A 12,801-nucleotide genomic window follows, 5' to 3' on the forward strand; every position below is an offset into this window, starting at 1 on the left:
TTGTAACATAAGATTCTATAGTTTCGTCACACTTCTCTGGTTTTCAACTTTTTTTTCCTTTGGCCAAATCTACATACATTGTCTTATTCCAATTCGTTTTGTTTCTTTAATCTATCATGTTTCTATCATCATTTGATTAAAGCCCAAGCTGTCTGTTTAATAGCAGCCTCATTTTATTTGTGGTTTCTTTTCCATTCCTTGCTAGGTCTTTTGCTGTTTATACAATTACTTTCCTAAATGATTCCCTCTTTCATCTGTTTCTGTGTAATTTTCATTTCTAATATGGTGAAATTGTTGTAAATAAATTATAATACTCTACGTTTATGACTTCCTTTTTTCATGAATGTTTCTTTAAATCCAAATTTTCTGTGAATCTTTTGAGTGTCTGATCAGTTGCAGTTCAGAAGTAGTTAGTGGCTATTGCACACTGTAATACGATTTCTTTTTTATTTGTTAAATTATAGATAGTATGACTTTTAGTCTCATTTTGCCATTGGGCAGAATTCTGATTTTTCAGGAACTGCAACAACACTAATAGTATGACACTAGCCTGAAGTTTTTGGCAGTACATTCAAACATGACAAAATTGTGTTCACACCAGTCTCACCCTCCTAGCTTGGTATCAACACTAACTCGTACACTTACGAGGTGCTACCACAGCACTCAATTCTCCAGTGAATATTGTATTTGGGGTGTTTGTGTTGTCCTCATCATTTCATCATCATTCTAGAAGGTGATGAGATTGGACTGAGTAAAAGTTGGGAATGTGTACGGGCGCTGATAACCATGCCGTTGAGCACCCCACAAACCAAACATCATCATCAACATTGTATTTGGCTGTCAGTCTGTCTCTGTACCATCCATGAATTATCTAGTCTACATGAATACATTGACACATCATGTTTTCTGGGGTCTGAATTGGTGGACAGCTCATCCTTGAAACTTCCTGACAGCTGAAAACTGTGTGCCAGATGAGAACTCGAACCTGGGACCTTTGCCTTTTGCAAGCAAGTGCTGTACTGCATGGGCTACCCAAGCATGACTTACGACCTGCCTTCACAGTTTCACTTCATGCCAGTACCTATTCTCCTACCTTCCAAACTTTACAAAAAGTTTTATGGAACACTTTGCTAGACTGAACAATTATTTCCATAACTTAAGTTCTAAAACAAGGCACATTTCAAGACTGTTGCCATATGAGTACATACAACTGCACAGTGTGAATGGATGTTATGGTTCGGCATTGAGACATTGCGATCTGCTCAAGGTGATTCACTTAATCCATATGAAGATCTAATGGAGGGCTTTCCACACCATCCATAGTAACATCACCTTTCACAGGATAATGAAATAAGTCATAACATTATGGAATTATGGTAAATCATCCCATTGGATCCAGTCTTATTTGTGCTGAAGCAAGCAGAAGATCCCTGTACAGTGCCATGTAACGGAAAGTGAGCTAGTATCTAATTTGGGTACTACAGCATACAGCGTTCCTGCGAATTTCCCAATACATGTTAATGACTTTCTTGTGGTTGTAGCAGGTTACTCTAAAGATCTTTGATTTGCAGTTGATTTTTTCAAAATTTGATACATATTCAGTTCAAAACACAGTGGCATAAAAAATGTTCTCAAGAGAAGCATCTACTGGTACTGACTACTGATGGTAATAAAGCACAGTATACAGTTGTTTATGCAGGCTTTCAACATTCTTAAAATGGTGACATGACTACCCAAGTAGAAGACACTAGAGTTCTGGGACTTAGGGTACATGGTAAGTCCCTGTTTTAGTTACATATTTGTGACCTATAGATATTGACTGCAGCTCAAAACTTGCCCATTCCACATATTATAAAATTATCAGACAGAATTGACTAGTACACAACCTTCAGGAAGTGAATTTCGGTACTGCCAATGGAGACGTACAAAAGTACATGTACTATCCTAGCTTTCAGAACTAATAATTCCTGCATCAGGGAGTAGAGGAGGATACACTGGGAAAGGTGAAAGAGGAAGGAGCCCACCTGTTGTGAGGACAAGAGGAGACAGATGAGTACGTGACAGCAATACTGCTCTTTGGATCAAGTCATCTCTTCGTGTAATCCTGCCTTGTTTAGCATACCACATTACCTTTATGGTGTCTGTAACAGGCCTTACCAGACGCCTTTATCTTTCGTTACTTGTTATTAATAATGTATGTGTTTATTTTCACTATTATTGTAACTGTAGTTGTTATTTTAGTTATAAACTTTCATGCTTCAACATTTCATTATTCTTATTTTTTAAATCTCTATATTGTGGATATCCTGTGACCTTATGTGTCTGACTGAAAGGCCTGGTTGAACAAAGACTAAAAAAGAAAAATTAGAAACAAATCTGTGTCTGTCGCATGCTAACTTAGAGTGAGGTGAAAGGAGTTTGGTGTAGTACTACAATCATTTCCACCTTTTCTGTTCCATTCAGGAAAGGATGTTCTTGGAAAGAGTGGTTGGCTAATGGTATGCATTCATATGAACTCGGAATTTCTCTGTCTACTGCCATGTTTTTTTGTGTGATGTTCATGGGAGAGAGTAATATTTTGTTTTGCTCCTCTTGTAGTGTATACAATCTACATTTTAAAAGTAGCACTCCCCATAGCATACCAATTTTGGATGTTCTGTCTCTCTTTTCTATTAATCCTATATAGTAAGGGTCCCAGTTTAATGTGCAATACTCAAGACTTCATCAGATGAGGGTAGAATTTACACTTGAGGTTGCTCTGGATGCATTTGCTTATAGTAGAGTGGCTGTAAGGAGGTCCCTGACAGTTACAATGGGCTGTACATAGCATCACCGCAGCTACTGCAACCAATCACAGATGTGATTTTGTAAACGGCCTTATGACAATGCCTCAGTGCTGCACTTCATAGTTGAAAGCCGACAACAGCATTGTCACCTTTCTGGGATCAACTTACGCTGACTCAGCTATAGACATTTTTAAAATTGTGACAGTTTTCAGTGACTGTTAAAAGGTCACGTATGAAGAACTATTGAGATACAGTTTTTGTCAAAATATCTTCTGTAAATATTCTGGAGAATATGAAACACAGTTGTGTGTAACATACATGCAAATGTGTTGTTAGAATTTACAGGATAACTAGAAAAGTGAAAACAGGTTGTAACAAAATTAATTGATAGTTGACATCTGTCACTTTCCTCTACAGAGTTGTGACATTGGCTGCCGGCTACAGCCTGGTTATAGGCAACACACAAACATGGCAGCCCACTTAATAAATGCTGTTGAAATAAGCTACTGATTTCCTTCCCAATCTGAGCTTGTCTCAAATGATCTCATGATCTGTGGTACAGAAACCCTAATCTTCTTTCTTTGTTTAAGATGTTGTTAATAATTTTTGACTGTAGTAAATTACATTAGTTTGGTGTAAAAATGGTTGATTAATATTAACATTGTAAAAATACTGTTGTACAGCTCCACTGTGTTGTTGGGTTTTCGATACGTGTATGAACAAGACAAAGAACAGTGTGGCTCAACATTCCAGGTTGTTCGCCTTTACTTTCAGTTGTTATTATTTCAAGAATTTTGTTGTAAAATTTTTGTGCTTCTGTTCATTGCAGGATGCGGCACCAGTGTGTAAAGTAATTGAGCTAAGTTATGGTTATGGAAGTAGATGATAAAGCAGACTCAGATGGCGATTGTACCAGTGATATTATATTTAAATACAAAGGTCAGTAATGAATGCCCATTTGCATAACATTTTCAAATTTTACATGATAATTTATTCTGTTTTGTTAAACACGTGAAAACATAACAAGGAACAAACATTATTGTTTATTTTTTCGCAAACCAACCTATTTATTATTGTTAAATATTTTTCAAGCATTGTGTATGTGAACCCAATACTACTACAGAAGAAACAGCTTCATGCTAATTATAAAATATTTATTAGTGTTACATTTCATGTGCCACGTAAGATTTGCAATTTTACAACTGGAATGTGAGATTGTCTTAACTTTCAATTGTAGGAAAGTCCTGAATCACATGAAATGAGGCGGCACTGAAAACCATAATAGCCCAAAACACAGACACAAAGTTTTGAGAAAGATATATGTTTGTTAAAATCAGATTTGTAGACAAACCATCAGTCTCACAGATTCGACTTGCTTTTTAACAAGTCTCAACGTCCTATATTTCCTTTTATTTAGGATTGTTTTTACATTAAGACCTTGATAATCTGGCATGCTCGGGGATCTGTCAACACCGGACTATCAAATATGCCAAATTATGAAGGTGATTTTAAAAATCTTGTTTAACAACAGGGATACAAGCAAAACCTGTAGTTTCAATTTACAAAGACAAGGGACTGTTTTTTATTAAACACAACAGGGAAGATTACAGTATGTAAAAGTTTAAAGTATGTACTACTTTTCTGTAAAAATGGAATTGAATGAAAGTCGAATACTGTACGGCTCTATTAAATCACTTTATGGCTGAAAGTTTTGGAAACGTTCAACAAACGTAAATAATTTTTGTAAATAAAATAAGCACCATTGATTTAAAAAGATAAAGAACAAGCAACTTAATAAAAATTGTAAACAAGAATGGGGCACAGTTTAATTATAATCACTGTCTTTAGGAATAGCGCAGATATCTGATGTTGTCGAGGAAGTGGAATATGTCACACTGGTCTCCACCATTAATGGTTCAATTGAAATTTTCTTCTGAGCCCTCTGAAACATTGCAGAAATGCTAATTTGTTTCTTGGATTGAGCTCTTTTTTTTCCAAAAATTAATTTGTATGGTGTGCAAATTCATAACTGACTAAGCATTGTATTGCTAGCTGCTCTCGGTGAATTTTATACAAATATTTAAGACTTCTGAAGCCACATCCCAATAGATGTGAGTTACTGGTGTTTCTTCTTCATCACTCAGTTTCTGGTGCCTCCTGTGGGTTTAAAATACTTCATAATCTCACGTTGCCTTTCAGCTCTCCATCAATAGCTAAATTTCCATCAATGTCGATCCATTTGTCAACATCTGCTGCTGAAAATGCACTCAGTTCAATAGTGGATGCAGAATTGGTCAGTCGTATATTTTAAGAACAATCTGTTGTCTACTCATCGTCATTTAGATAGCTTTCAGTCTCAGTGAGGCAGATAGTGGTTATTGACACGGCACTACATTGAATGGTTCTGATATTTGCTGAAGGCGTCTGATTGTACTGCCAGCTGCTCTGAGCTAAAAATTTCAGGTAAATTTCTGATGCATGGTGGATTATCAGGTCTGATGGATTATCGAGGTCTTTATATGTTCATATTCAGGCTAGTGATAATAGTGTCTCTGACAATTGTAACGTTTACTTTACAAACTGTAAAGTTTTAGCTAATCTTGCTTTCTTTGAAACTTGAGCCAAGCATCAGGTGAGAACACTGAAGGTTTTCATCTTCACTTTTATGATTCGACCAAAGTCAGCATCACATAGCAGAAAATTGTGGCCAGAAACAAAATTATGCTTTGTTCGTTGGGCCCATTCGGAAGTGAGTATTGGAGAAATTGGCGCAATAGCTTTTCGTGACTGTTCTTACATACAATGTGTGCCTGCAGCACGGATTAAGATCAACATGTGACAGGAGCACACATACATTCTACAGTCTCAAAATTGACACCTATGTGCTTTAGGCCCTTGTTACTGTCAGGGTCTCAGATATACCCATTTCTCTGAAAATTGTTTAGAATTATGTAACAGTGAATAAAAGAAACAGTTGCAGGTAACCCACAGCACTGAAAGTGTATATTGTCACGTTTCTTTGATTTTATGACACTATCAGTTGGGTGCTTTTTCTGCCCCTAAAAAGAAAGGACATTTGCAAGATATATTTCCTGTAGTGGGAGTGATTTTTAGTATCTTGAGCAAAATAATTTTTTACTAGAGAAATCTTACTGAATATCAGCAGATTTTTCTATTTCTTTTTAGAGTATCTATATCAATATCAGTATCATGTGACTACCAGCCTTGGATAATGCCACAACAGTAGCAAAACATGTTTAGTATATTGACATTGAAAAATACCATGTTCCTCTCAATGGGACAGATGAACAGTAAATTAACATTTTGGAAAGGTCAAAATGGAGAGAGTTCTGTTCAGAATATTCAAAAATACTGTATGCTTCTGTTTGCAACTTTGATATCTTGACTAGGTGCCACCAAGCATGTTAATCTTCAAAAGGGAGCAGTGATTATATGTGAACTAGCTGATTACCCACAGTTATGTGATTGTTTAGTTATAGAATAATTTTATTTACATATTTTGGTCAAAATGAAAAGTTAAAATCTTGTAAAGTAAGTGAAAATAGGCACTTGTTCAAGTAATTGGTATCCATCAAATAAGAACTACTTTACACTAATCTGTCCTGCTGTGAAAGTCATTTTCGTTGCTGAAATTTCCCGGGAGGATATATAGACTTGTGCACGGTCCAGATACACTACGACCACTGCCTATATTAGATGTCAATGCACGTGCAGTAACCACTTGCAGGTGTCAACAGTGGCGGTGGAGGGCATATAAAGTATGTCGGGAGGGAGGGGGGTGGCAGGGATGCGAAAACAGTGCAGTTGTTGTCATAGTACAGAAACTGAACTGACATCCAAAAGAGGCCATGATCATTGACTTTTGTGCCAAGGGTGGGAACATTTCTTAAATGGCTAAGTTTGTAAACTGTTGTTCACATGCTACCATGGTTACAGTATACCGTGCATACAAAATGGCACTGCTGGAAAATAGTGCCGAGACAACTGTGGTGCATCATGGGCCATAATTGACAGAGGTGAATGACGACTGCGGCATTGTGAATATGCAGGGTGTATATGACCCGGCACAACCGGGAGATCTGGGGAAAAACCAGAAATTTTTTCATCTGGGAGAAAACTGGGAATTTTTTAGAATTCTGGAATTTTTTTATTTTGTTTTGATTTTCAGTTGAATTTTTGTAATTTTGACTGGTAAGAAACAATAGTCTAACAAAGGATGTTATTTTACCCCGCTACTGCAGAATAATAATGCACCAATAAAACATGAACGAGAGAAAAAAAATGAAAATAAAACGTAAGTTGCAAAGGAATTGCACCATATATAACAACAAAACACAGTGCTCGTACGAGCATCTGCCAACAGCAAAATGTGTCAACAGCTTTAGGAATACTGTGCTATGCTTCATAACAACAAATTGCCTCCGATGCGAGGCCGACATCTCCTGTGAGGCCGACATCTCCCGCTTCTGGCTATAGAAGTGTGGCTGTTAGCTGTATAAGCAGTAGCAGCAAGATGCTACCTGGAAAAATTTTACTGCCGCATGCACGCTGTCAGATTCAGTGGGGCAAGCTGGGGTATCCGCCCCAGGCGGCAATTTCAAGTGGGGGGGGGGGAGGGGTGCCAAATTCATACTCTTGAAGAAAAAAACTTTGTTTCACAAAGCGCCTAGTATCCAGGGCACGTTGGACTATCAATTATTCATAGATTTTGAAACGCATTCCTGTTGGTTTTTGAACATATTCCAAGTTTATTTCTGAATGAACCGTAAGTTGACTTTTGAATGCGTGTATAGTGTATGTTGTGTGTCTGCCATGGGAATCACAGTCACATCTCAAAATAACTTTCCTGCAGACAGAAGGGGACGGGGCTACACGAGCTGAGCGGAATAAAGCCGAACGGCTGAATGGCAATCGCTGTTTATTTATGTGGTTGACTGGGTTCGCGAATGATGAGCATTGTTATAATTACCAATGAAATCCATAGTGAAAATAAATAACTAACAGAGATAACATGTAAAAAAGATAATACATAATTTTCTCGTTGTATCGAAGAAAATGAAATTTTGATAGAAAATTTTTGGGCAGACTGCTACACTAGTAACAACCAGTTGTACAGAGCCAGGTAGCAGGTGCCTAAGTTCTATTCTGCGAGTAGCATGGAAAATGCGTTGTATGAACACATAACAACACCTAACCGGAGAATAAATGCGAGATAACTAAGCCGTTGATTGTGCCAGGGTTAGTGAAGTTAACTGGAGAATAAGTTTTGAAACTGGCAGGAATAGTTACAGAATTGGTGATGACAAGATTGTTCGTTAGAAAAAGGAAGGAAAAGAAATGGGGACATCAGACAAATTATGGAAGAATGACAATTCCAAATTTATATAAAAATTTCGTACTACTACTTTTTGATCTCATGCTTGAGAAGCTGGAGCCTATGAAGGAAATGTGAAACTATTTCCAAACATACAGTTTTTTCATGTAGTAGGCCTAATAGGCATTTGACATTGGTACTTCATAACTTATATTCTGTCGTGTTAAGTAAAAGTGACAGTTTTTGCCAAAACGGTCTCGTTTATTTGGTGTGTGTTACAAATGCTGCAGTATTAGACAGGCCTATTTTGTTTTATCTAGCAGACAGTGACAAAATGCACATCATCACCCTAAGGATTGAAGAAATGTGTACTGTCTTGCTTGTCACTTGTCTTTATTGGTTTCATGTATCCTATATTTAATTTTATGTTACACAAAAAAAGCAAGTTATTAGCTAATAGGCATATAGAGTGCAGATTTTCTGAAGAGTTCTTGTTCTCCGGGTTACAAATAATCCCATCCAATATTAATTGCGAGGTTAAAAAAAGGGGGGGATGTCAAACTGGCTGGCTGGGAGCAGGAGAGGCACCACAGAACATTTTAATTTCCACTGCTTTGAATATAGTTTGATGGCATCCATTACAAAAATTATACGTTTGAATTCCACAGAGCGAAATACAATGACTTGTAATAGAAGAATGCTGTGTAAGAGGCGTGCCACTGCACTTTGGCACATTTAATACCAAATAACATGTCTTACATTTCCTCGAACCTGTTTTATATATCAGACTCTTCAAAAAGATGTGTGCTACAAAATGAACATATCTTTGAAAAGTCTTTTCTTTTTTCCCCTCATCCTACCTCAAACGCTCGAGCGTGGGGGCACCACTATCTAGTATTGCTGCGGTTTGTAAAAATCGTTGAGCCGGTGCTGATGCACAGAGTAGTCTGAGTGGTAGTGGGGAGGTGGATAGTCTCCACGTGACCCATGTTTACGTTTAGTGATTTTGCTGTTTCCTCTTTGTTTATTGCTCTCACGTCACATGAAAACAAAACGAATTTCTGTGGCTGGGAGCTATAAAGTGGATTAAAATACATTCACATCATTACGGAAGGCTAACATACGTTATTAGTTTCAGATTTTGTTTTATTTCCACCTTTCTGACAGTCAAGCATAATCGCCTTGCAGACCAGTAAAGTTATTTTTGTTGGTCTGCTAAAGAAATTTGGCTTTTATCAATCTTTTCCGCTGAGGCAGTCAATTTATTTGAAACAAAGTGTTTAGTTCTACACTATTGGCTAGTTTCAACTGTTCGCTGAATTTCAAAAGTGCAGCTTTTCATCTTCTAGCACATATGGCATTATGCCATAATAAAGAACCAAATGCGATAAATATAGTACTGGTACTCTAAGAAAATTTAAATCTGAATCTCTACATATGAATGTGCACTGTAAGCCAAATTACACATTTTAGTTCACGAAATTCCAATGCTGTTGGAGTATCGTCTGATGTGTTTCTTTTATGACATAATGTAAGATCTTTTAATGTTTTACATGTATGAACATACGGTCTTCATGCATCATCGTAGCTGCACTCTCTGACAATTGCAGAAATGAACCTATTTTTAACTGGTCGTGGGAAAATATTGCAGATGGTTGTTTGAAAAGCACTACTTTCATAGCAAATATCCTTTTATGCAAGCTGAACTGTGTGCGAGAATGTACGATGAATTTCTGAAATCACAGAGTGTTTGACTCTCATTTAAAAATCAACTCTTTGAGGACGACCATTTAGAAAAATTTCGAACCCTCAAGATCAGACATTTATGTAGTTATTAAAAATTTTACTGGCACATTTGTGTGATGTATCTTAAAGTGTAACATGCGCAAAAAAAGGTCAATATTATACGTGAAAGTTTAGCTTCTCTTGCAGCTTATTAATTTCCGAGACCAGTATTATATGTTAAAGCTTTGATTTTCTTGTAGCAATACTATGTATATGTATATGTATATTAACTTTTCCAATTTGTGTATATGCGCTACTTAACAGTGATATTATTATTGGCTAACTACGTCTTGCGTCCTATGCTCTAAATATCCACTGTCATCATCTGGTGAGATCATGTGACATTAGCTATGACTACCTTACAAAAGCGCATCGCAATCTCGATTTTAACACTTCAGAAAGTAACATGCGGTGTTTGATGGAATTCAAATTTATACTTTTCATAATATGAAAATATGTAGCGTACATGTTGCTGCACATCAAAGATCGTTCCAAAACTTTCGGATACTTTTCTAACAGACCTTTTAGTCGTGCAGCTGTTGAGCAACTGACTGCCCTGATGATGAACCCAGGGCTATCAAAAGTGTCTCCTTAGTGACTGTTCCTTGAACGTTGTTGTGTAAGGGAATCTGCAGCAGGCAGCATGCTGATTGCTGTTCGTCGGCGACGTAGTTTGGAATTTGCATGTCAGTACTGCAATTGAATGTCCACTGAGTGGTGACAAGTGGCGAATCACGCTTTATGCTCCAATGGACAGATGGGCATTGACGTGTATGGGATGAAACATCAGAAAGCAAACACCCTACAACAATCATAGGAAGGGTACAGGCTGGAGGAAGTTAGTGTTACGGCGTGTGGAATGTTATCATGGCGTTACCTGGCTGATATCATCATTCTGGAAGGCACAGTGGATCAACTCAAATATGCATGTATTCTTGGGGACCATGTCCACCCTTCATGTAGTTCGGCACAGTATCATCTACCAGTCCCAGATTGAAACCCAATGGAGAAGGTGTGGGACCACCTTGATAGGGCTGTATACCATGGGTACTCAGCCAAGAAATGTAGCATAGCTGGCCGTGGCACTGGAGTGTGTGTGGCTCCACATCCCTGTTGATACCTTCCAGAACCTCATTGACTCATTTCCTGCACATCTTGCAGTGGTCTGCATTAAAAAAGGTCGTTATTTCGGCTTGTGACAGGGAGCCAAAGCCCTGTCCAGAAAAGAAAAAAACACACACACACACACACACACACACACACACACACACACACACACACCTGCCGTTAGTGCTGGTTATATTCCAGCCTGGAGTTTCCATGTAATGTCATTTAGCCTCTGGTTGTGTAATAGTTTGTGTTTTTCTTTTAAAAGAAGAATGTAAAGAATAAAATGTTATTACTGTCTATTCTCTCTGTAAGATATTATTAGTTTTTCTTAATATTAATGCCATTAGTAGATGTCTTCTATCCTTGCAGCTTCAGTTTTCTTACACTGATTGTAATAATTTTATGGTTTTATCTATTGGTTGTAGTATTTGTTTTTAAAAGTGACTGTGTAGTTTTCCCCTTTTTAATTATTCTTTTACATTATACAGTTGTGGAAATCAGTATTATAGAAGACATGACTATTTGCAGGAAAATTAACATCATCGATCGGAATAGTTGTGCATAATGTATATGCAGTAGTATGAAATCTAGTATATCAACGGATGTGGTCAAATGGGGTGTTTGATGTCTGTTAGTACGGTATATAACAAGACATCTGTGATTCAGGTGGTACAGGGTGGAACTTGGTATATAGGCATTCGGCTCTGTGAGATGTTTGTGAGTGCATACATGCCTTTACTGAAGATAGGAAAGAGACATCAATAGTGACGTACCATTAGTGATGTGCATGTTGTGTACTAAACCACGATTGTGACAATGCCACATGGAAAACAGTCATGTGATGAAAAAGCAAAAGTCGATACATACAAGGAAATTGAACACACTAATTGTCAAATTATCAAGAAGTTGAATTGTTCATGTACAGTGATGCATAATTTTGTTGGATTGGGTGCACAAAATGGACAGAATGGAAAATATGGGCAAAGTAGAAAGTTACTTGAGGCATCAAAATGGTTCCTTTTGCATGAAGCAAGGGCCACAAACTGTTCTTCTCGACTTGTTGCTGATTTACGGTTGTCAGTAACTGCAGATGTTTGCGACAAATTTTGTCAAATAACCGACATCTTGCATTCAAGACATAACTGCATGAAGCCACTTTTAACATCTAAACATAAACAGATTAGATTGAGGTTATCTGAAAAGCATGTATCATTATTTCAGAATCTTCCAAAAAGCATTTGAGTCAGTACTGCACTTATGCTTGTTGTCAAAAGTACGGTCATATAGGGTATCAAGTGAAATTTGTGACCGGATTGAGGACTTTCTGGTAGAGACGACATAGCATGTTGTCTTGGACGGAGAGTCATCGTCAAATGTTGAAATAATTTCGGGCATGCACCAGGAAAGTGTTTTGTTATTCATGTTGTATATTAATGACCATGCAGACAGTATTAACAGTAAAAACCAGGAGTTTCACAGATGATGCAGTTATCTATAATGAAGTACTATCTGAAAGAAGCTGCGTAAATATTCATTCGCATCTTGATAAGATTTCACTGTGATGCAGAGATTGGTAACTTGCTCTAAATGTTCAGAAATGTAACACTGTGCACTTCACAAAAAAAAAAAAAAAAAAAGTATCCTATGACTATAAAATCAATGAGTCACTGTTCGAATTGGCCAACTCGTACCAATACTTCGCAGGAATAATGGAATGATCACATAGGTTCAGCTGTGAGTAAAGTGGATGGTAGACTTTGCTTTATTGATAGAATACTGGAGAAG

The 12,801-nt window shown here is 37.3% G+C and overlaps 1 protein-coding gene across 4 annotated transcripts in view; it reads left to right on the forward strand.

Annotated features, from left to right (window-relative positions):
* LOC124776558 overlaps nt 1-12,801 on the forward strand; it is a 191,890-nt gene that overhangs the window by 8,547 nt on the left and 170,542 nt on the right. For all 4 annotated transcript variants that reach the window (XR_007015635.1, XM_047251596.1, XM_047251598.1 and 1 more), the window contains exon 2: nt 3,616-3,725. Coding sequence is in view for 3 of the 4 variants with exons in the window: in XM_047251596.1 (XP_047107552.1) it covers nt 3,653-3,725 (73 nt within the window). In the remaining variant the exon portion in view is untranslated. The remainder of the gene's footprint in view (nt 1-3,615; nt 3,726-12,801) is intronic.

The sequence above is a fragment of the Schistocerca piceifrons genome, chromosome 2 (genome assembly GCF_021461385.2).
Source record: "Schistocerca piceifrons isolate TAMUIC-IGC-003096 chromosome 2, iqSchPice1.1, whole genome shotgun sequence".
Classification (NCBI taxonomy): Eukaryota; Metazoa; Arthropoda; class Insecta; order Orthoptera; family Acrididae; genus Schistocerca; species Schistocerca piceifrons.